The following is a 22462-nucleotide window of genomic DNA, read 5'->3' on the forward strand; positions in this document are numbered from 1 at the left end:
TATCAACTACTTTTTTGTTCATCATCCGTTTAAAGTCAAAAGTGGGAAGTTGGGTTGTTTGTGTGGGTTTAATTCTATGGGCGGTGACTCGAATTCATCAAGGAACACATCCCACCTCATGCCTCATGCCAACTTGTCAACGATGTTTAGTTACCTAGAGAAGAAATATAGTCGCTAATTTGACTTTGTAGGCATTTCCATAGTACTACTTGAGAAACTTTTTCTGTTTTTCTAAATTTAAAATGTTCAAATAAATTTTTCCCTAAAAGTCATTTTACATTTCATTGAATACCAAATATATGTCCAACCCTGTTCTAGGGACTGATAACAGAGCAGTGAATAAAATAGACCAAAAAACTCCTCTGCCCCATGGAGCTTGCATTCTAGTAGAGTAAGGCAGAAAGTAAACAATTACATGAGCGCAACAGTATGTCAGATTGTGATAAGTATTATGGAGAAAGATAAAGCAGGTAAGAGAACAGAGAATGCACAGGGGAGGAGTGGAGATTGCCCTTGTAAATAGGTGGTTAGAGAGGGCCTCACTGATGAGGGGACGTCTGAGGGAGTGAGATATGCAGATAAGCAGAGGGGAGAGAACAAAGGGAAAGATCTCAAGCTAGGTGTGCCTGGAGTATCTGAGGAACAACAAGGGGACCGGTGTGGTTGGAACAGAGTGAGAACAATGCAGGGAGGAGATGAGTGAACACAAATAGTGTAGTGGGGGCCAGATTATATGGAGTCTGTTCCAGGCAGTTGTGAGGAGTTTGGCTTTGGTTCTGAGTAAGATGGGACATCATTGGAGGTTCTTGAACAGAGGGGTAGCATCTCATTTAATTCTTAGAAGCTCACGCTGACTGCTGTGTTGAGAATAAACTGTAAGGTGACAGAGGGTGGAGGAAGCAGGGAGAACAGTTAGGAAACTATTAACCAATCTAGACAAAAGAAAATGGCGGCTGGTCCCAAAGTGATGGTGTCAGAAATGTTGAGAAGTGATAGGATTCTGGATATATTTTGAACAGTTTGCTGGTTGATTGGATGTGGGCTGTGAGAAGAAGAGAGAAATCAAGGATGGCTCCAAGGTTCTGGGAAAGATGAAGTTACCATTTACTGAAGTGTGAAAGGTTTCAGGAGGAGCATGTTTGAGAGTGGTGGTGGAGGTAGGTAGAGAGGTCTGTCTGGAGTGCTTTGAAATTTTAATATTTGAGATGCCTATTATACTGCCAAGTAGAGATAATTAGTGAGTAACTGAATATATGAATCTGGAGTTTGGGGAAACATCTTAACTAGAGTTAGAAATTTAGGAGTCATTGGTACATGAGATCTGGATGAGATCACCAGAGTCTCCAGTGTATTTGCAGTTGATTTGTGCCTGTCCTTGTATGTATGGAAATGGCAGACCCAACCTCGACTCTATGGGCGTTGCCCTCTACTCTCAGCTGCCATGCTTCGGAGACTGTCATCTCCTAAGTCTTTTGAAGACCAAGAAGATGCCATTGATTTCCTGTTCCTAGACTTGCTCCTCAATGATGGTCTCTGAGCCTCATACTATCCCAGTGCAAGTCCAGGATGAGGTCCAAGTTAACAGGACTAGCAGTAGCCAGGTCAGGAGTGAGTTCTGAAAAGCAGGGTAGCCTGATGGTGGTATGGCCAATCCCCCATCGCACTCCAGGCAATTGTGAGGATTCCCACTTTTATTGAGTAAGATGGAAAGTGATTGGAGGGAGGGTTATGAACAGAGAAGAGACATCATCTTATATATGGAGAAAGGCTGGCAATGCTAGGGTGAGGGAGGTTATTCTTTCATTCAGTCCCTATTACTGTCTCTATTAACCCAGGGAGGCAGTATCTTTATTCCTATACACACCTTCCGTTTGTCAAATCCATGCTCCTCAAAATTTGTTGGACAATGAATTGGATGTTGTATTAGTCTGCTAGGGCTGCCTTAAAAGTGCCATCAACTGGTGGCTTAAACAACAGAAATTTATTTTCTCATAGTTCTGGAGGCTAGAAGTCCAGGCCTCTTTCTTTGACTTAAAGGCGGTGTTCTCCCTGTCTTCACACGATCTTATGTTTAAACATCCCTGTTTATGTCTGAATTTCCTGTTCTTATAAGGATATCAGTCATATTGGATTAGGACCCACCCTAATTACTTCATTTTAATTTAATTACCTCTTTAAAGACCCTGTCTCTAAATATGGTCACATTCTGAGGTACTGGGAGGTTGGGACTTGAACCTGTGAATGTTTGGTGGGGACATAGTTCAGCCCATAACAGGTAACTGGAACCGTAGTCACCACATAAAACTTTCCTTCCATGGAAAAAATGAAATTTGAGATTATAATGATTAAACTTTCAAAATAGTAAATGTCAATGAGTTGAGTTAAAAGTTAGTAAGTCTCTGGTTTGCATATTCCGCAAAAGTCATTAGTATCTAGCCCTAGGCTACAAGTAGACACACAGGGCTTCACACATACAGATATTTTGTTACATGGTTTTCTCTATGAATATTGTCTATAAATATAAGAAATTCAGTTAGGATTTCTGGGGGCTTTTGTACCTTTTTTACTAAGATAAATGTTCATCTTCCTGTTGAGAAAATGTGTGGAGGTAACATTAACTAAGAGGATATATGTTTTAGAATTGGAAGCAATAATATAGTAAATGCTGTCTTTTATGTTCCACAAACAGGAAGAGTAGTTCTGCATCTAAAGCCACTGCAATGAGTGAAAATGTGAGTATTTTTAAAGCATATTTCACTTTTAATATACCTTGTACTAGTGTCTACCGCTGGTCTTTAGAAGGAGCTAAATAAATGTTAGCTCCCATCCCCTGTCTGGGAAGGCAGCATTTGTAGAGCAGTGGGGCTTCACCATCCCATTATTTTCTCTCATTGTGTTTTCTATTATTAGTCGGCCTCCTTAGTATCATTAGATCTGGCATTATCAGCTCCATTTTATAGATGAAGAAATTAGGACACACATTCTCACAGTATTACAATGGCTAAGCTGGGACCCAGGTACCTTGATTCTTGTCAGCTTGACCAAGCAGATCACTTCCAGAAGATCTGTGGTTCCAGGACTCTCCTGTGGTTATTCAAAGCACTTGGAAATTTTAGGGATATGGAATATCCTCTGCTTTTGCAGAAAGGAACATTTCAGAAATCCTTGAAAAGATGCAAGAATTACCTAATTCAGATTGTTAAGGGAACATAATTTAGATGCTTGGACCCTTGTGTACTTTTGCATTTGTAAGCACTACATTGAAGCAGTAAATACCATCATTGCTCAGATTTTGTAGCTCTTTGGATGGTTATTCAGCCTTCTGGACTATTTTTCAGCAATACAGTGAGGGAAGGGAGGTTCCCGATGTTTTTAGAAGTCTAAGCCCTTTCTTGAGAAATGGAGCGCTACTTCCCTGAATTCCTTAGTACTCTGTGGCAGGGATTTGCTTAGATTTCCTTTCAGTAGAGCTTGGGTGGGGCGTGTATTTTAAACACTTAAGTGACTCTGATAGACACTAACCTTTAAGACCTACATACTGTTCCACAGACTTTTTTTTCCGCCAAAAATTAAAAAATTGTCTACTCCACAATCTATCATGGAAATCACTTTATTTTGTGGTTTACAATACCAAAGCATATTGTTCATCAATTAGCAGACAAGCAACATGTTAACTCTATATTTGCTCCTATAATTTGTAGAAAATACTCCTTTGAGTGCAGAGTAAAATAATCTCACCTGACCAAATAGGAAGAGACACTTTGTGGCTGAGTCGGAAGAACAAAAGCTTTGCTCTTTTTCTTTGTCTTCTGCTTGGTTGCCCTCGTCAGCCAAGAGCAAGAGTGTCCAATTTGAATTCTGCCCCAGAGCAGGGTTTCTCAACATTGGCACTACTGTCATGTTCTCCTAATTCTTATATAACAATTTATATAAGAAATGACAATTTCTTCTAAGGCTTATATAACAAATTTTTAATAATTTCACATAATTCTTTCTTGTCCTGTATGTTGTAGGATGCTTAGGACCACCTGACCTCTACCTGCTAGATGCCAGTAGCATCCCCCCAGCAAACAGGACTTCTCCTGTTCTAATTCCCACTCCTACTTCTTTGCTCTTTAGGCAAAGATTCAAGGATTTGTCTCCTGGTATTTAATTATTTAGTTCCCCATAAAATAGATTTAATTAAATATACGCTGGTTTGCACCTGCAAGATTCTCATAGTGGATGTATCTTTGTATTCATAAGATTTCTATATTTCTTTAAATGTTAAGTAATACATCATATTTAAACTTTTTTTTTCTTTCTTCTCCTAGGATTTCAAGCACACAAAATCCTTTATAATTTAAAAGAATTCCATCTTTGCGATGCACCAAAACCCCAGTTGTTGCACTATTAAAAGATTATAAAACTCTGCTTTGTCTTACATTTGCCAAGAGGTACATGAGGAGGTGAAATTGGTGTTTCAGTATAATCTTTATGACTGCTACATCACTTGAAATTTTTATTTTACACAAATAGTTTTGTCAGCAGCTAAAATACAGTCTGGCTTCTTGTGTCTGGACAAAGTTAAAGGAGTCAAAATACTTTGTAATATTCTGGGGCTTGTGAAATGTTAAATATCGTAACTTCTAGAGTAAGTTACTAAAAATATATCATACTGGTTGTGAAATTAATCCACAGAGCGTGAAAATGTAAGCTGTATGCACCCTCTGTGCAAGAGTCTGATTTAGAGGGTTCAGAAAATACTCTGACAGATGCAAAAGGAACCTCTGGTCTCATTATTCTGTTGCTCATTTATCACTAATATATTCACAGAAGGGAAGTGGCAGGAAGGGTCTTACACCTAAGGATTTGCACTTTTTTACTTTCATGTCTGAGAACCAAAATCAACATGAAGAAAAATACCTAATGACCAGAGCTCACTCACCTGGTGTGTGCCGTTGATTTCTTCATTAAACATCAGTCTGAGAGTTAAACACAAACCCAAGTGTCTTATTTCACCCCCAGAGCTGCTTGTTGCTATTTCCCTCCCCTAAGACCCCTTTGAAGAGGATCGGTGACTTTGACATCAGAACTCGCCATTGGAACCAACACACATAACCCTACAGATACTTGTCCCTGCGTGATGGTGACTTCACATCTCTCTGTCTCTAAAATTCGTGCAGTGAAATTTTGCATTGGGCCGAAATTTTGCATTGCTGTTACAGCCAGTGGTTTTCCAACCCTGCTTATGGCAAAGTCAGGGATATGGAGGGGAGGACAGGTTGCCTGACAAGTAAAATGAGATGAAACGGCTCAGGGTGGCTCCTGGCACCTGGTGCTACGCTTGATACATAGAAAACACAGGAGAAATGAAATGAAAAATGGGTCCGATTATCTGGTTTCTAAACTGATAGATCACAAAGACCTCCAGCTAGTGTTACAAAGTGAAAATTCCAATGATCCATGTAATAGGGAGAGTAATTAGACTGTGTTAAAAGCATAATCATCCAGAACTTATTCTGATTATTTGTTTCATATTGAAAAGACAATATGGCTAGGGCATTTCCAGTTCCAGGCAAATCTAGACGGAAAAGGTCCCTCACTACCTTTGACAACTTTGAACACGGTTAAACTGCTTTTAATGGAGTCCACTCTTTTTGCCCAATAGGCAGAGCAAATCACCAGGATTCACGGGACAGACAGTTGGATTAAGTACTCACCAAGTGCCGAATATGTGCCTGGACACCAGGTCACTGGGAAGATGCCTGTTGTCACACTGCCCCCACTTGTCTGTGACATTCAGTGATTCTCACCAGACCTCTTCCAACAGTTTCCGTAAAGGGCCAGGTAGTAGATATTTTAAGACATGTAGGCCATATGGTCCCTGCCATAACTGCCTGTACTGTACTCAACTCTGCCATTTTTCATGTCATGGTATTGTAGCATGAAAGCAGCCACAGACAATACTTTTAAAATGGTCATGTTTGTGTTCTTAAAACAGGAGGCACAGACAGGATCTGGTCCACATGCATAGTTTCCCAACTCTTGGTGATGAAGCATGAAAAGAAAAAAAACAAAAAACTATCATTATAATTCTTAGAGCATTTTGATTTTGTTTTCATGAAGTAAAATTGTGTTTTATAAAGGTTAGGGCGTTAGTATCTTTAATAGCAAGTTTTAATTATTATCATTGTAACCAGATTTAATTTATTTTTACTCGGGGGTTTAACCTAACTAAATCTGGAACAACTGTTTTTCAATACAGCCTTGAAAAAAACTTCATCTCACAGGTGGTTTTGTTTGATTAAAGTCTACATTAATAAAAATAGCTGAACGTGTTCAATTTTTTAGTCCCATTTAATGGTGCAGGGGAAGTCATTCACCTATTGTTATTCAAATGAAACCCAGGAAACTAGTCCCTCTTACTGTCTGTAGCTACAAGGCTAACACTTTAGCTGCCTAAGATGAGAATCTCATCTCTCAGCCTGGGTGCCTGCCAACCTTTCCAATGCTGAAAAAATGCTCTGAAAGTAAAATGTCACAACTATTTATTGAACACTTTATATATGTCGTGGAAGTGGGGGGTGGATGGAGTTGAGGCCGTATAAAATCTCAAATTCACCTCAACGATTGTATAAAGAGGGCAATGTCGTCATTTTATAGATGAGGAAACTGAGATGAACTGAGTCAGTGACTGCCAAGTTTACAAAGCTGACAAGTGAAGAGGCAGTGTCTATGTGACCCAGGTCTATCCGATGCAGGATGTTTTACACAATATGTTTTTTCTCTGCCACCAACATTCCTTCCTTTGAAATTCTCAAATTCTTCTCTCCTAGGACAGCTTCCCTTCACCCTGCCTAGTCTCACAGCCTGTGATACTTTCTGCCTTCCCTTTGCCCCTACCCCAAGTAAATGCCACGGTGGATCATTTCATCCCCTTGCCACAGATACCCAAATCTTTAATCTTATTTTTTTCAAGATTGAAGCTAACCACGATTTAAATTTAACCACCATTTAAATTATATTCTCTACCACTACCACCCTCCCTATCTCCATTTTCAACCTCCCATTTATTCACAGACTCTATCATTCATTGGCACGATTGTCACTACTTTTTATCTCCGGCTACTATCTCACACCTTTTGTCTTCTGCTACCTTCCTCCCTCAAGTACCCCCTCTCTTAGTAGCATTTTTTTTATATATAATAACAAATGTTTTTGTTAGTTTTACTTTTTAGTTTCTAATTTCTTTTTTTTTAAACATCTTTATTGGAGTATAATTGCTTTACAATGGTGTGTTAGTTTCTGCTTATAACAAAGTGAATCAGTTATACATATACATATGTTCCCATATCTCTTCCCTCTTGCGTCTCCCTCCCTCCCACCCTCCCTATCCCACCCTTCTAGGTGGTCACAAACCACCTAGCTGATCTCCCTGTGCTATGCGGCTACTTCCCACTAGCTATCTATTTTACGTTTGGTAATCCCACTACTGGGCATATACCCTGAGAAAATAATAATTCAAAAAGAGTCATGTACCAAAATGTTCACTGCAGCTCTATTTACAATAGCCAGGACATGGAAGCAACCTAAGTGTCCATCAACAGATGAATGTATAAAGAAGATGTGGCACATATATACAATGAAATATTACTCAGCCATAAAAAGAAACGAAATTGTTATTTGTAGTGAGGTGGATGGACCTAGAGTCTGTCATACAGAGTGAGGTAAGTCAGAAAGAGAAAAACAAATACCGTATGCTAACACATATATATGGAATCTAAGAAAAAAAAAAAGTCATGAATAACCTAGGGGTAAGACGGGAATAAAGACACAAACCTACTAGAGAATGGACTTGAGGATATAGGGAGGTGGAAGGGTAAACTGGGACAAAGTGAGAGCGTGGCATGGAAACATATACACTTGGTAGCACTTTTAATCTCTCCTGTCCTGAAGGCTCCTTTGCCCTCTAGTCTTCCCATCACACACCCCATCAGTCTAACAGTTACTGCCAGATTACTCTCTTGAACAGTCAACTCCCTTCTCCCTTTTCTCCCATCCCCTTGATGAAAACCTTTCACTCTTTTCCTTTACATAGTCTCTCACCAAGGTCTAAACATTTTACCCTGAAATTCAGGGCCTCCCCCCACGTACACACATTGTCATATTGTCACACCTACCTGTTCAGCCACATGTTCAAACTGAACTAAGGTCATTGTATCTCAACGACCCTTTTTTTCTTCTCCTTTACCTGGAAAGCTGATTCTCCTAATCACAAGATATGTAGATTCTAGTTACTCTTCAGGACATCTTTCAAATTCCACCTTCTCCATGCAGCCTTCCCTCTTCTCCCTTCTGGAAGAAGTTTCTTTCTTTGAATTTCCATAGCATTTGGTTTTCTTATGGCACTTGTTGGTTTTATATTTCTTAATACAGTTATGTATGTACATCTCTGGCATCACCACCAATCTATTAATAGAACCACTTTGAGAAAAGAGCCACGTTTTACATACATATTTATAAGCCCCAAAGTATTTAACTGTATCTAATGTGTAGTCAGTATCCAGTAAGTGCTAAATGAATTTTTTAAGATCAAAAGAGCACTTGTGAAAGGGCAATTTAAAGAGTATTTATTGATAAAATTTCTCCATAGATTTAGAATATTAATACTGTATTTTGCAATGTTATTATAATCCAGTTCATTTGTTATGCAGAGTCACACAAATTAATGCTCCATGAATTAAGGCTGGACAGACATGACTTTTATTCTACTCCTATTAGTTATTAGGCATCCATTTCCACACAGTCCTTAAAAAGATCTTAAAATATTTTTCTACTTTAAAGTAAGACATACTAGAGTATGTCTTTATACTTTTTACTAAGAAAATGTCAAAACAAATGAATAGTATGTCAACAAAGGACTTGTTTAACTTCTTTAAGACTGAGGGCAGATGGTTTTAAAGCTCCATTTTATGATCTGTTTTCAATACTGAATGTGCTACACAGAAGTGCTTCTTAAAGATGGTGTAAAAACTGAGATTTTTTTATGACCTGTAGTTAGATTCCTAAAGTTGCCCCCTGCCATTTAACTTTTCATTCTCAAGCTTCCTTTCCTTCCAAATATTTAACTACCATGAATTATACTGAAGTTGCTGTAGGTCAAGAAACCTAGTTTTCTAAATTTTAGGATAACATATAGCAAAAAGAATTAGAAAAAGTTTTATATGTAAAGACATATTCATGTAACAGAATGTCGACTGGGATTTTTCCTGTTGCCTGAAGGCTGACAAGTACCTCACTTTCTAAAGAAACCCATAACTAATTTGGGTATAAATACCTGCTTTGATGTTCATGAAGAGACAGTTGTGCTACCCTGAAATTATTACCCTGGTCCTCTCTCCTTTACCCCACCACACAAAATCCATAAACTGAAGTGTGTAGGGATGGATTGGGGGTGGGGAGCAATGGAGAGAGACAGAATGAATTGTCCAAGTCGTGTGAGTTTGTCAAAGTTGTGAGTTCTACTTCCCAACTCACCCCCCAAGGCAAGTAAAGAGAATTTTAAAGAGAATCACCTGCAACAATTGACGGCACATGCCAAGAAGCAAAGAGCTATTTGAAAAGAGTGAAAAGAGAGTTGGAAAAAGATATCAAGGTAGACGGCAGGGGAAATTGTGAAGCACCTATCTTCCCATTGTGTCTCAGGGCAAGGATGTGTGAGTTTCCTGTGGTCAAGTAGGCATCTTTGAAAGTAGCTGGCCTTGAGCCTTCTTGCCAGTGTCTGAGAGCAAACATCTGAAATAAGAGTCTGTGAACTGGACCATTGAGGTGGGAGCTGAGGGGAGTTTGGAAGAGATGGGTCGGACCTCCCATTTAAGGTAATCTGCATAATAGGAAACCTTCTAGCCCACAGAGCCTTCCAAGAACTCATACATTAAGAATCTAACCAGAGTAAGCATTTATAGGCCTGCCACACCAAGGGTAGCAAAAATCAGGAACAAAATTCTACACTAAATGGATTTAAGTAAAAATCGCCTACAACGGAAGCCCTCTTTGGTTATTGCTATTATTATTAAAGGGAGTACTAGACACGTAACAGGCAGGCACATGTCCATTTCCAGTTCCTGTACCTTTCCTCAACTCAAATATGCCCTTATAAGAACACCAGTCTTCTTATAAGGACACCTGTCAGACTGGACTCAAGCCCACCCTAACAACCTCATTTTAACTTAATCCCATTTAAGGGTCCCAATCCCCAAATACAATCATATTGGGAGGTTCTGAGAGTTAGGGCTTCAACATAGGAGTTTTAGGGGAACACGATTCAGCCCACACCACCAGGCAAGGGAGAAAAATGCCATTTTAAACAGCTAAAAGCCTAGAAAGTTGAGGTCATTTGTAATAACATATAAGGTGGTCCCAAATGCTAAGTGCAGGACCACTTTCTTGTAGGCTGAAGTAACAGATAAAGGCTGGAGTTTGCAAATTTGGGGCAGCCTTACCAGAAAGTTGAAGGGGCTATGAGGAAGAAGGGGCAATGGTTAACATCCATGACTCATAGCACCACTACAGCATTCAGTTGGAAAAAAAACAAGAGCACTTCTCTGGTCGAAATTTAGCTAAATGCATAGCCCTAAGATATAGGGCATGAGTAGGATGCTTAACACAGTATCCCTGCAGAAAGCCACAAATAGAGTCCTTCTGTTTACATAATGAAGAGATTGGGATGTTCAAGCAAACTCCAAGTAGTTGTGAGACAGATAAAAAAAAATTATGAAGATAATAGGTGTGAGATTATAAAAGGTAAAATTCAACTAAACTCTGAATTGGGGAGGGAAACATGAACGGAAAGGGTCAGCCCCATCTCCACCTAGACTGGCAGGGTCGCTGTTGACCCCAGGCTGCTTGCTTGCCACAGGAAGGTGGAGTAGAGCCACTTCAGGGGAGGGGAGGTTAGACAAAGGAACAGATCAATGAGGCTTCCTTGGTTACCTTTAATGGTGCCATAATGAAACATCGAATTCTGTTTCAACGTCTACAACTATTTAAAAGTAGTCCAACTGACCCATCATTGCTTAGCTTCATTTGAAGAAAACTGGGCAGTTTCTTCCTACTACTTTACCCTCCCCAATTCCATCTCCTCACATCGTACTAATCACACCTATATCATTAGGAAATATTTGTGGATCTTTTGAAAAGTATTCCTCACCAGGTTGAGACTTCAGCTAGTATGGCATGCCATAGTAAAAATCTATTTCTCTTTTGAAGTGAGCTAACCTCATAAGAAAGACTGTATTTTTGACTTCACATTTTTGAAGAAAATCTCTAAAGCTTTACTAAAGACAGGTATTTACTGACATAAGTCAGAGAGATTGTCAGATAGAAAAAGGCACAACTGCTTTTCCTGTTTTTAAAAAAGAATAATTAAAAATAAAACCATCTACTCTCTGAAATTTTGATGTGCTTGCTCTGCCACTTCTCTGGCACATCATATCTGCTGGACCTTCCATCAGCTGGGCAAACACCACCACAGAGCTTAATATATATACATTTTTTTGCGGTACGCAGGCCTCTCACTGTTGTGGCCTCTCCCGTTGCGGAGCACAGGCTCCGGACGCCCAGGCTCAGCGGCCATGGCTCACGGGCCCAGCCGCTCCGCGGCACACGGGATCCCCCCAGACCGGGGCACGAACCTGCGTCCCCTGCATCAGCAGGCAGACTCCCAACCACTGCGCCACCAGGGAAGCCCTACAGCTTAATATTTTAAAGGAAATTCCTTTGCAGAACCCTCCCCTCTCCGGCTCCCAGCTCCCCCTGATCTATCCATATAGCCCCATAAAAGACACTGTGATCATTACACTGCAAGGGAAGAGGAGGGACCTGAGTTACTCGGATAATAAAAGCATTTAACATATGAGGAGATGGAAGTTAAAACACAATGGATGTTCCTGGACATATTCACAATCACACTTGAGTTTCCTGAAAAAGCTATGAAAAAGGATTTATGAACCATTTCTTCATATTCTGGGAACGGGTATAACATTCTCCGCAGCAAACATTCCTTAAGTCAGGTGGCTCCCCTCCAGCAGTAAGTCTCCGCAACAAAAAGGACACCCCTGCACTCAGAAGAATCTGGCAAGTAGTACCCAATTAATCCAAGGTCTCCATCTGCTTTGCTACAACCAAACGGGAGGATCTAAAAACACAGAATTCAATACACTGAAGTGTACACCCAACACCACCAAATAATTTATTTTGAAATCAGAATTAAAAGAACATATGACAGTTGTGAAATGTATGTTTATGCTGTTACTTCTGATCAGTTATATAATGAATCTAGGACAAATTACCAGATAAATTTTACATTATTTCTTCAGGACTGTGGTTTCTCGACGACTTCAAACTTGGGATCTAAGAGGAAAAAAAGGTTCAAGCTTAGCCATACTGCAATAAAGTTCATCTTCTAGAAAGTTTTAATATTTAACTCATCAATCTTCTGATTTTTTAAAGAAACATCTACATGGAAATATAACAACTGCTTAAGATTTATTCAGGACTTACAGTGAGCCAGGCTCTCTATGTCATTTAACTACAACTATCATTATGAGGAAAACAGCATAATTCTCCCCAAATGTCAGATGAGAAAGAGGGACCAATTAACTATCCAAAATCACACAGCTCATAAGTGATATTGTCAGGAGTTTGATTTTAGATCCCTGCCGTTTAACCTCTATGCTATGTGATCTCCTACCCCAATGGCATTTATCCCAGAGCTTCCCATGCACATGTCACTGTTCTAATAAATTCACACGTAATTGTCATTTAATCCTCTACACAACCCAAGTATAAATATTCTCCACTTAAAATGATCTCCCACAACAATGAATCTGTGATTAAAAAGACTTACCTTCAAATGTGAAGTTAGGGAACGTATTCATGTCTGCTTTACCATACATTTGCTTAAGCTTAAAAAGCTCCCTGTCTAGTTCTTGCTGATACTCTGGGCCAACATCAACAGGTCCTCCAGATGTCCTGTTGTGTAAACGACCAAGTTGAAAACAGATTTTAATCATTAGTTTACAAAAACAAAATTAAGTTTCATAGATCTTCTATATGTAGGGAAAAGCAGACTTTTCTGAAAGATAACAAGCAGTTCCACTTGAATTTCAGCTCAAACTATTTTAACTATTACGAGGTTTCACATAAATGAAGCAACTTCAAACAAACCTCTAACATTCAAGGTCTGTCAGTATCAAGGATACTTATTAAAAGCCAACCTCTCAGGGTCTAAGCAGCAATAAGGTATAACGGCCAAGTCTGCGGGGTCTGGGGTGAATGACTGCTTCCGTTTCAGCGTCAGCTCTACAATTTAGTAACTGTGTGAACTAGAGCAAACCGTGTGAACTAAACTCTATATCTACAACTCGAAGTCTTACCTGATGGTGGCGTTGAGAGAAAGAGAGATTGTGTACATGTACCACTCAGCATAGTGCCTGGCACACAGTGAGCACTCAGTTATCTACTATCACTATGATTTAGATCAACCACCACTGGACGGCATTCAAAAACTTTAAGTCTCTATAACAGGGGCCTAACAAAGAAGCAAATTACTTCCTACCCCCAGAGGTTTTGCCATTTAGAAGAAAAAAATAACATGTTTATAAACAATTATGCTGTAAGGGAGTTAGGTGATAACCTACAAAGACACCGTTTAACAAAAAGCTACTTGAATTGAGGGATCACTTTTGCTAAGCTGAACAGGGAAATTTCATTTTAAAAAGGTGGCATTTGTGACAAACCATGCATTTGGGTCAGATTTTAATTTGAGACATTCTAAGACTGAAAAAGCAAGGATGAGGAGGTGGTAAAGCACTGGCTGTATGTGGGGAACACTAAACAGCCTAGAGGGAAAAGCCAGCGGGACCCAGATCACAGGAGGCCGAGAATGTTAAGCCTGGGACTTTGTATTTTGTTTGCTAAGCAATAAAATGACAAAATTAGAGCTGTGCTTTGGAAAGATAAATATAGCATCATGGACCAGCAGTGTTTACACAAATTCTGTTTGTCAGAATGTTACTGCCCACTTATCAATGAATATAATAAAAAAATGTATAAGTGAAAATTCTATCAAGGCTAATATTTTCACCCATGCCTATGATAAAAGCATAGGATCTTATTTATGCTACAGATTTTCCACAAAAAATACTGAGCCAGCTCTAATTTAAGAACTTGTTAATGATGTTTCTTGCTATGGACCCAATGTTCTTCTACATCAGCATGTGCAATAGAACCTTCTGTGATAATAGAAATGCTCTATGTATGTGCTGTCTAATATGGTAACCAGTAGCCATATCTGGTATTGAGCAATAGAAATGTGACTAAGGCAACTGAGGAACTGAACTTTTATTTACACTTCATTAGAATTTGAATAGTCACATGTGATTAATAGCTATAGAGATATACAGTTCAGTTCTAGATAGAGCCTTCAACCAGATACTTTGATGACTGTTGTCCAGCTCTGGGATCCACAAGCTTTTAGAAACATTCACTCTTCCAAGCCGCCTTCCAAAATGCACCAGCTAGAAAGGAGCATTTCTTCCTATGAGTTCTCCAAACACTGAATGTGTCACTATCTTAGCATCTAACCTATTTAAACTTATATTGTATTTACTTGCTTAGAAACTTTCTACCCCATCAGACTTTAAGAGTATTGTGTAGGGATTCCCTGGTGGCGCAGTGGTTGAGAGTCCGCCTGCCGATGCAGGGGACACGGGTTCATGCCCCAGTGTGGGAAGATCCCACATGCCGCAGAACGGCTAGGCCCGTGAGCCATGGCCGCTGAGCCTGTGCGTCCGGAGCCTGTGCACTGCAACGGGAGATGCCACATCAGTGAGAGGCCCGTGAACCGCAAAAAAAAAAAGAATATTGTGTAAATGCAAAGTGGCTTCTTTCTTTGTAGCCCACCACTGTTAATAGTCCAGCACTTTGCACATGGTAGACAACCAAATAAAACAAAACTCTGAATTGATCTGTATCACTTTTCCGAAGATTTGGGCGTTGAACTTCATACTAAGGTCATCATTCATCTCCAAAACTGTGTGGTTCTATTATTATGTTGCTCCTGGACTTGCTTTATGTCATAAAGCAGGAGTCTTTTGATATTCCCAGAAATATATAAATATGGAAGTAGCATTAAAGAAAAAATGTTGTGTCTATACATTTCCCCCAAATCATGATGTCACAAAAAGGGCACTGAATTGAGAGTTAGAATATTTTGATTATGTTTTCCCCACAATTAGTTTTATGACCTTAGGCTAATCAATGTCTAAGGGGCTTAGTTTTTCTCAAATATGGTTCCTAAATGATTTCCAAGATTCCATGTACTTGTATGAATTGATTCTAGTTTATAATAAATGACATTATAGTAGGGATATATCTAAAATGGCACTAGATTTAATGGGATTCTCCCTTGGAACCCATATAAGGAAGAGAAAATTTGGGACTTAAAAAAAAAAATCAAGATTCTCATCTTCTTCTTTGGAGCAGGTAATGAACCTTTATGATAGAGATCAGCTCAGTGAAGGTCTTAGACACTTTCAAACGCCAAGTAATTTTTTATTACCATCTCAAAACTTACATACTTTGAATATTCACACGTACACCATAGTTGATTATCTACCCACTTACTGTCGCTTAGTTCTATATTCTCTAATCTTGTCCACGAAGAGTTTCTGGACAGGATCAAGTTCCTTATTAAATGCCACTGCCGTAAAACCGATGTTCCTCCTCAAAGAGACCGAGACTGCAGACTGAATGACAGAGGTCAACCTGAAGAGCCTCTGAAGAATCATGGTGATTCTGTTACTGGAAACAAGCACCAGAATGTGAAGATACTTTAAAATAGATATAATTGTAAAACACCTATTAATATGTTATAGTGGGCATCTAATTCTACTAATTGCTACAGAACTTAAATCATACCAGAATTCAGTAAACACTAAGAACAGTCACCTGACCATAGCTCCCTTCCCCTCTCTACCCCACACTGCAAGTTTTTTGCTTCTTAACCAAAAGGCCCTGGAACCTAGCAGCAGTTAGGAACCACTCAGGCCTGCGTGTGGCTCCACTAGGGTCAGACGCAGAAAGCAAGTTCAGAATCTGGGATGGCATGTTTTCTTCTCCATGAATTTATTAGTCTTGGCTGCCCACCCTCAGCAGAAAAAGAATAATACTGATCCCCAAATTAACGTACCAGGTTTCCCTGACTCCCTCAAAGGGCAAAAAGGGAGCTGTGCAGGGAGCCTGGAGACAGTTGCCTGAGCCTCAGTTTCTACTTCCCGGGCCCACAGGGAAAGAAACTGCTCTGCTTGTTACAACTGCAGGATTCTAGACATTCAAGGACACTGTAAAAACGAAATCGAAGTCCAAAAGAACCAGCAAGGAAGACAGCAACTAGTCCAAGGGAGCCCACCAACAAGAGAGGAAAAATCAAGCAGTACAATCTAATCAGTGAAATAGAATTTGTGAAGGAGAAGAAAGTCTGAACTTTTAAAATAAGGACTTAAAGACTTCTAAGTCCTAGACTTCCTGAAGCTAAAATACATGGTCATCTAACTAAAAAATTACAGTATATAAATTAGAGGATGATCTCAGTTGAGACCTCATTTAGTGTCCTGAAAAGATCAAATGCAAAAAAAAAAAAATTGTATGCAAACAGAAATTCCAAAAGAAAAGAAATAAATAGGGAGACCATAAATAATTAGAAAAAACTGCCCAAGATGAAGAAAGGCTGATTAAACTGAAAGGGCTTACCAAACCCTTCTGGAATGATGATAAAGATTCACACCTCAATACAGCCTGGTAAAATTTCTGAACCTTAAAGTGAAAACCCAACCTGAACCTTAAAGTGAAAACCCAACCCAAATTACCTAATAACAGCAATAACAATAAAGATTCACACCTCAATACAGCCTGGTAAAATTTCTGAACCTTAAAGTGAAAACCCAACCTGAACCTTAAAGTGAAAACCCAACCCAAATTACCTAATAACAGCAATAACAATAAGCATCATCTCACTGACACTGGACTACTATTAAATTATAATACTACTGCTCAAAGTGTGGTCTGGGGACCAGCGGTAGTATTGCCTTACTGGTCTATAGTAATACCAAAATTGGCAATAAGCATTTAGAAACTTTTACAGCGAATTGACAGAGTAATTCATATCTGTTGAATTTAATAATACAAAAAGAGTTCATATTTTGTGTGTCATTGTTTTGTCTTTCATCTACTAATTTTTCCAGTAATTCATTTTTACTGTATTCTTCAAAAATATCCACACGGGTTGAGGGGAAAATGGCCCTTTACTAATGAGAGTTGGAAAGCACTAAGCTAGACGACAATGGAGTAGCACAGCAGTTCTCAAATACAGGTGGCGGTATCCCCCAGGAGATATCTAGCAATGTCTGAAGACATTTTTGGTTGTCTTGATAGCGGCGAGTGTTACTGGCCTCTAGAGGATAAAAACCAGGATGCTGCCAAACATCCTATAACAACAACAACAATAATAACAATAGCCTGCCCACAACAAAGAAATATCTGGTGGAAAATGTCAATAGTGCTAAGGTTGAGAAGCCCTGAAATTGCACATAAAAACCACCAAAAGAAATCCTACAATCAACCAAATATCCTTCACCTGCCAGCATGAAAGAAAACTATTTGAAGAAATTAAAGATTTCATCATACATCACTCTTATACCTCATCAGAAGAAAAAAAGGGGGGGGAGGGGAGACTCCAAGCAAACAACAAATGACCTTAAGGTGCCACTTAATAGCATTCTCATTTTACACAGAAACTGAGGCTTAGCGGTAAGTACCTGATCCCAGGTTACACAGTAGAATTTGACAGAACACAAACATATTTTTCAAATTGTGCAATTCAGTGTATATTTTCCCCTTTGGCAACGTAAAAACACACAACACTCTGCAACGTGGTCACCTAACACTTGTTCAGCCCTAGGTATTTTGCAAAGTACTTCTAGACATATTCTCTCCTTGTTCCCTTATGGCAATACTGTGAAGAAACAGAGAAAGGTGTTCTTATCCCTCCTTTACAGATAAGAAAATGTTTAAGAAAAGTGATTAAATTATTCATATTCCCACAGTAAATTTGCTCTAAGTCTAACATTGCAAAGATCATGTTACTCCTACTGCAACATGGGTAAAACCCATTTTCATTTTTTCTATCATCTAAGTATGAATGATTCCCAAATCACACTTCTAATTTTGGTCTTTTTCCTGAACTCCAAACCTATACATTCGACAGCTCTCATCCTTTCCTAAGTCCTACCGGGCCCTCAAATTCAACTTATCTAAAAAATGAACACATAATCTCACTATCAAAACTTGCTCCTTTTCCTTTATTCCGTTTCATTTTTTTCCCCACTGATTAAAGATCTAGTGAGAAAGATACATGTTATTACACAAATAGGTATAAAATACCAACTATGATTAAGTTCTCTATTCGAGTACTGTGAGGGGCCACGCCAGCCTATGACAGGGATTTGACACTCAGAAAGACTGGGGAAGGCAACAGCAAGAAAAGGGTACAGCGTAAGAGGCGGCCTTGTGCTGAGAGGGAGCACGGTTCTCCCGTTTACAATGATGACTGACCAGCCTTTCGCTGCGATTTCGGCGCTTGTTCATTGCTGAAGTCAATCCACAACTCGCCTGACTTAACCGGCTCTCTTTTTCCCTCCTGGAATCCGTGATGTAAAACAAAGCTGCTTAACCAAGTTTTAGCACCACCAACGTTTTTAGGTGGGTTGCAAACTTTTAAGATTACTATTATCCTTTCCCCTCTTACGTTCTACTTTTAAATGCTGTAGTTCAGAACAATCGCCCGCGCGCCAGGGCTGAGCAGGCCTGGCTGCAGACCGGCCCCGCGGGCATGACCTTGGCTGCCCCAGCCGGGCGGCGGGTCCATGAAGCGCCGGCCCCCCTGCCTCCCACGCCACCCTGAGCGTCAGGCTGGCCCTGAGAGCGGTATTATCAGGGCTACCTACTGAGTCTACCGCAAACTTCAAGGCCTAAAGGCGCCGAGATCAGCAATGACTCCGGGCCAGACCGTGAAGGTGTCCAGGATACAGGCGGCTCTCTTTCAGAAGGGCAGAGGTGATAGGCAACCCAGACCTCGTGAAGAAACCCAGAATGCTCGTCCCTAGAGGCCAAGTGAGTCCAGTTACCCTCCCAGTCACCTTGCACTCGGTGCCGAGCTGCCAGAGCTACCACCGCCGCCGCCGCCGCCGCCGCCACCGTTTTACTTCCGGCCCTGGCTCCGCCCCCCCCGCCTAACCGCCATCGCAATGCATTATGGGCCGCCGTTTCAGTCGGTCGACACTCACCGGACAGGAAGCGTCTCGGAGACAGTCGGCGACCGGACGGCTCTAGGTGAGACAGAAGCCAAACAGGAGGAGGAAGTGGAGGGTGAGTGCTTCCGGGTCCCCTGGCGACGCCTCCGCCATCTTTCCTTCTCCCAAGTTGACCTGCTCTCTTTTTCCCTCTCGGAAACCTTGTTTTGTACGCATGCGCACTTGGACTGGCCTTTCCCCTAGTTCAATCCCCACCGCCCCGAGTCAGCGTCCTCTTCCTTGGGGTGGTTGAGGTGTACGACTGTGCAGGCAAAGTGACAGAGTGTAAAACAAAGCGGATTGGGGCGTTGGGCTCCCTTGTGCCTCGTGAGCCTCCGTTGCCTCGGGCGTTCGTTTCGCGCAACCTGCTGGGAGTTGTAGTCCCGGACCCGGGGGTGCCTGGGAGGTGGGAGGGGGGGTTGGAGTTTCTCTGCGCCGTTTTCGCGGGAAGGGCCCAGGGGCTTCTCACTTCGAGTCGCTGGAGCTGCGGGTCTTACCGGGAGAGACGCCGCACGTGGAGCCCGCGGCGCTGCGGTTTTCAGCCGGCTCTGGACTGCGGGCGGGGGCGACGGGGCCGAATCCAGAGCGGGTGAGTGCGGCCGCTGGGGAGGAGGGGAGCGCGGGTCCGCGCGGGCCGGCTTCGTTCCGGGGCCTTCTCCCCCACAGCGGCCCCCCCGCGGCCGCCTCTGTGTTTTGTTTCCGCTGGTCCCCGGCGCTGTGACTCCCATTTCCGTTCGTGGAGACTTGAGGGAGCCGGGTGGGGAGGGGCGGGGGAGGCTGTGCGGGGAGCGGAGGGGAGGGGCGGGGGGCGCGCGGCGCGGGACTCTGCTAAGCCGCGCGCACTCGGGGCCCCGGTCGTTCGTGTCACCCTTCGCCGCCCCCTTCCCTCACTATCCCCTGCTCGACTGTCCGCCGTGGTCCGCATTCGCCGCGGTCGGGATTTGATCCTGACGCCCCGGGGATTTCAGAGGAACATGCAAAACCATCCTCCTTGCCAACTCAGCGATTCGCTTTCACTTCGTATCCAGTTGTCTTTCTAGAATTCTTACAGTTGCATCAAAGCCATCTATTAATGTATATGGTGTCCGTTGGGTTTCTTTTAAAAACGAGGAAGTGTGAGGCAAGGGGAAAATGATGGGTTAATGTAGCTTGTCAGCTTTTTTAGTTTTTTTGTGGACTGGAAGATACGCCCGCGCGTGTTTGTATTTAGGAACCCTGGTTTGATTAGGTTAACAGCAGAGAGGACAACGCCTAATGTTGCACTGCAAGATGACGAGTAGTGATTTAGAAATACGCGCAGTAGGTCTGAGTCGTGAGAGGAGCAAAGTTTTAGAAAGGTCCACTTAAGCAAAGTGAAGAACTGGACAGTGATAACGTTCTTAGGTACTTTGTTGTCTTAAATATCAAAAGAAACTGGTCCAACTCGTTCGGAACTACTTAAAGGGAATAATAATCTCTCTCTCTTAGGGTTTGATCCAAGCTTTCCAAGCTTATTTATTTTTAAACATATTCTGACACTAGGTGGACTTAAGCAGTTTTTACGTGGATTGCGTCTACAGGACCAATGCCATGAGGGGTGTATAGTCTTGAAGTAAGAAAATAATGAGCTAGGTGTTTCGTTGAGGCAAGTCATGAGAGCATGTGGAGGCTGAATACCAAATTAAAACTGTTGACTTTAATCTCCCTCCAGCTTTTATTTATGAAACTTCAAGTTTACAGGAAAATTGAAAAAATTATACAGTGAAATTATACAAGGAACACCTTCACCCCCAGGGTCACCAAGTGTTAACCTTTCTCCACTCTTGCTTTCCTTCTCCATGTGTATCCACACAGATGTATGTGTGTTACTTTTTCTTAGCTATTGACTTTATCTTTAAGAAACAAAAATGTCTTTTAATTTACTCAGGATACTTAACAGTATTTTTTAGCTTGAGAGAATGTGCAGTTATCTGGTAGGTACTCCCAGATTGCACTTGTATTTATGTATCCTTTATTTATTTATTATCCTTTATTTATTTATTGTCCTTTACTGGGAAAAATTGGCCTAAACTCTGTAAACTAATAATGTGTTCCAGTGAAGAATAATCCTCAAATTTATCTGTGACTCTAAAAGAGAATGATAAACATAACTGTATTTTAAAGAATAGTAGCCTTTCCTGGAATTGTTAGTTAAATATAAATTTAGTTTGTATTCATTTTGTGAAGTGTTCTGAACCCAGGTTAGATTTAATCTAGGAGAAACCAGGGTGTCAAGGGGCACCTTTTCCTAGGGGGAAGGGCCCAAAGTAATGCTCTCTTCTCCATTTTCTTACGTATTGATATAGAATCCTGGGGAATTGTTTCCAGAAAAAGAGCTAAGACCCACTCAAGCAGTGATATCAAAGATTTGGACAGTTTCCCAAATCTCTCCATTGCTTCTTTAGCTTAAATTTAGAGAATTGAGAAAGAGGAAGATCAATTCAGGGACTGTAAGTAGCATGATTTTTTCCAAAAGCATATTGGATTCTTTTTTTTTTTTCTTTATTTGGCACCTTCTAGAGACTGATCTGTGACTTTTTTGGAAGATCACAGGGTAAATTTCTTAACAATCCTCTGTCTTAGTGCTTATACTCAGAGGTACCAAAGGTGTCCCTGCTGATAAGCCCTCAGGGCCATTTCTCAGCCTCTGGTTGTTACCAGAAAACTGGGTTCATCTCTTGGTGGGTGGCAAGACAAAAGACACAACCAAACCAAAGATCAGAAGAAGAAAGGGTGTACTACTTGCAGCAAGGAGAATACCAGGATCTTCCCAAAGCGGTATCCTGAACAGCAAAATTGATGACCTTTTAAGCTAAGGGTACTTGCATATTCATGAAGGGTCTTGGGTGGTGCATGCCTATTCATGAAGGGGCTTCAGCAGGAGAATTCAGCATAGAATTGGGGCAAAGTTTGACAGCATCCATGCTTTAGTTGATTGAAGTCACAAGGGTCAGAAAAGGTCAACATTATCATCCCTTAGGTTACAGTTGATCTGGTGGTTGAGCGCTGGGGGGGGGGGGGTTAAATTCTGAAAAACAGCTTAAGAAAGTGCT

General features: G+C 41.1%; 4 protein-coding genes across 10 annotated transcripts in view; 2 read left to right on the top strand and 2 right to left on the bottom strand.

Annotated features, from left to right (window-relative positions):
• JAM2 (junctional adhesion molecule 2) overlaps positions 1-22462 on the top strand; it is a 410153-nt gene that overhangs the window by 61509 nt on the left and 326182 nt on the right. For 2 of the 4 annotated variants that reach the window (XM_060150791.1, XM_060150794.1), the window contains 2 exons: positions 2690-2732; positions 4314-4413. In XM_060150791.1, coding sequence (XP_060006774.1) covers positions 2690-2732; positions 4314-4346 — 76 coding nt within the window. In that variant the 3' untranslated portion in view covers positions 4347-4413. Of the gene's footprint in view, positions 1-1017; positions 1158-2687; positions 2734-4313; positions 4414-22462 lie in introns of those variants that run through there. The other 2 variants (XR_009540797.1, XR_009540796.1) reach the window with 2 other exon arrangements.
• On the bottom strand, positions 12215-19517 carry ATP5PF (ATP synthase peripheral stalk subunit F6). Of its 3 annotated transcripts, none has more exons than XM_060150782.1 (4): positions 19386-19517; positions 15670-15846; positions 12890-13014; positions 12215-12393 (listed from the first exon to the last, which is right to left on the bottom strand). In XM_060150782.1, exons 2-4 carry the CDS (start codon positions 15831-15833, stop codon positions 12356-12358), a joined length of 327 nt encoding a protein of 108 aa, XP_060006765.1. In that variant the 5' UTR covers positions 15834-15846; positions 19386-19517; the 3' UTR covers positions 12215-12355. The 3 variants fall into 3 exon arrangements, with proteins under 3 accessions (XP_060006765.1, XP_060006766.1, XP_060006767.1); XM_060150783.1 differs by lacking the exon at positions 19386-19517 and adding an exon at positions 19239-19364; XM_060150784.1 differs by lacking the exon at positions 19386-19517 and adding an exon at positions 19047-19196.
• On the bottom strand, positions 19332-20134 carry LOC132520310 (potassium/sodium hyperpolarization-activated cyclic nucleotide-gated channel 2-like). Its single transcript, XM_060149068.1, has 2 exons — positions 19889-20134; positions 19332-19427 (listed from the first exon to the last, which is right to left on the bottom strand). Exons 1-2 carry the CDS (start codon positions 20117-20119, stop codon positions 19332-19334), a joined length of 327 nt encoding a protein of 108 aa, XP_060005051.1. The 5' UTR covers positions 20120-20134.
• Positions 19364-22462, top strand: part of GABPA (GA binding protein transcription factor subunit alpha) — a 33739-nt gene continuing 30640 nt past the window's right edge. The window contains exon 1 of one of the 2 annotated variants that reach the window (XM_060150779.1): positions 19364-19467. The gene's annotated coding sequence lies outside the window, so the exon portion shown is untranslated. Of the gene's footprint in view, positions 19468-19807; positions 19981-22462 lie in introns of those variants that run through there. The other variant, XM_060150778.1, reaches the window with a different exon arrangement.

The sequence above is a fragment of the Lagenorhynchus albirostris genome, chromosome 5, assembly GCF_949774975.1.
Source record: "Lagenorhynchus albirostris chromosome 5, mLagAlb1.1, whole genome shotgun sequence".
NCBI classification, from domain to species: domain Eukaryota; kingdom Metazoa; phylum Chordata; class Mammalia; order Artiodactyla; family Delphinidae; genus Lagenorhynchus; species Lagenorhynchus albirostris.

Excerpts from the sequence above, each read along its gene's own strand:
- LOC132520310 (XM_060149068.1), bottom strand. The coding sequence starts at position 20,119 with ATGGGAGTCACAGCGCCGGGGACCAGCGGAAACAAAACACAGAGGCGG. Across the intron at positions 19,428-19,888 it reads CACGTGCGGCGTCTCTCCCG|AGCCGTCCGGTCGCCGACTG; the intron begins GTAAGACCCGCA and ends TGTCTCACCTAG.
- ATP5PF (XM_060150782.1), bottom strand. The coding sequence starts at position 15,833 with ATGATTCTTCAGAGGCTCTTCAGGTTGACCTCTGTCATTCAGTCTGCA. Across the intron at positions 13,015-15,669 it reads GAATATAGAACTAAGCGACA|GACATCTGGAGGACCTGTTG; the intron begins GTAAGTGGGTAG and ends TTTACACAACAG. Across the intron at positions 12,394-12,889 it reads CCCTAACTTCACATTTGAAG|ATCCCAAGTTTGAAGTCGTC; the intron begins GTAAGTCTTTTT and ends TTTTCCTCTTAG.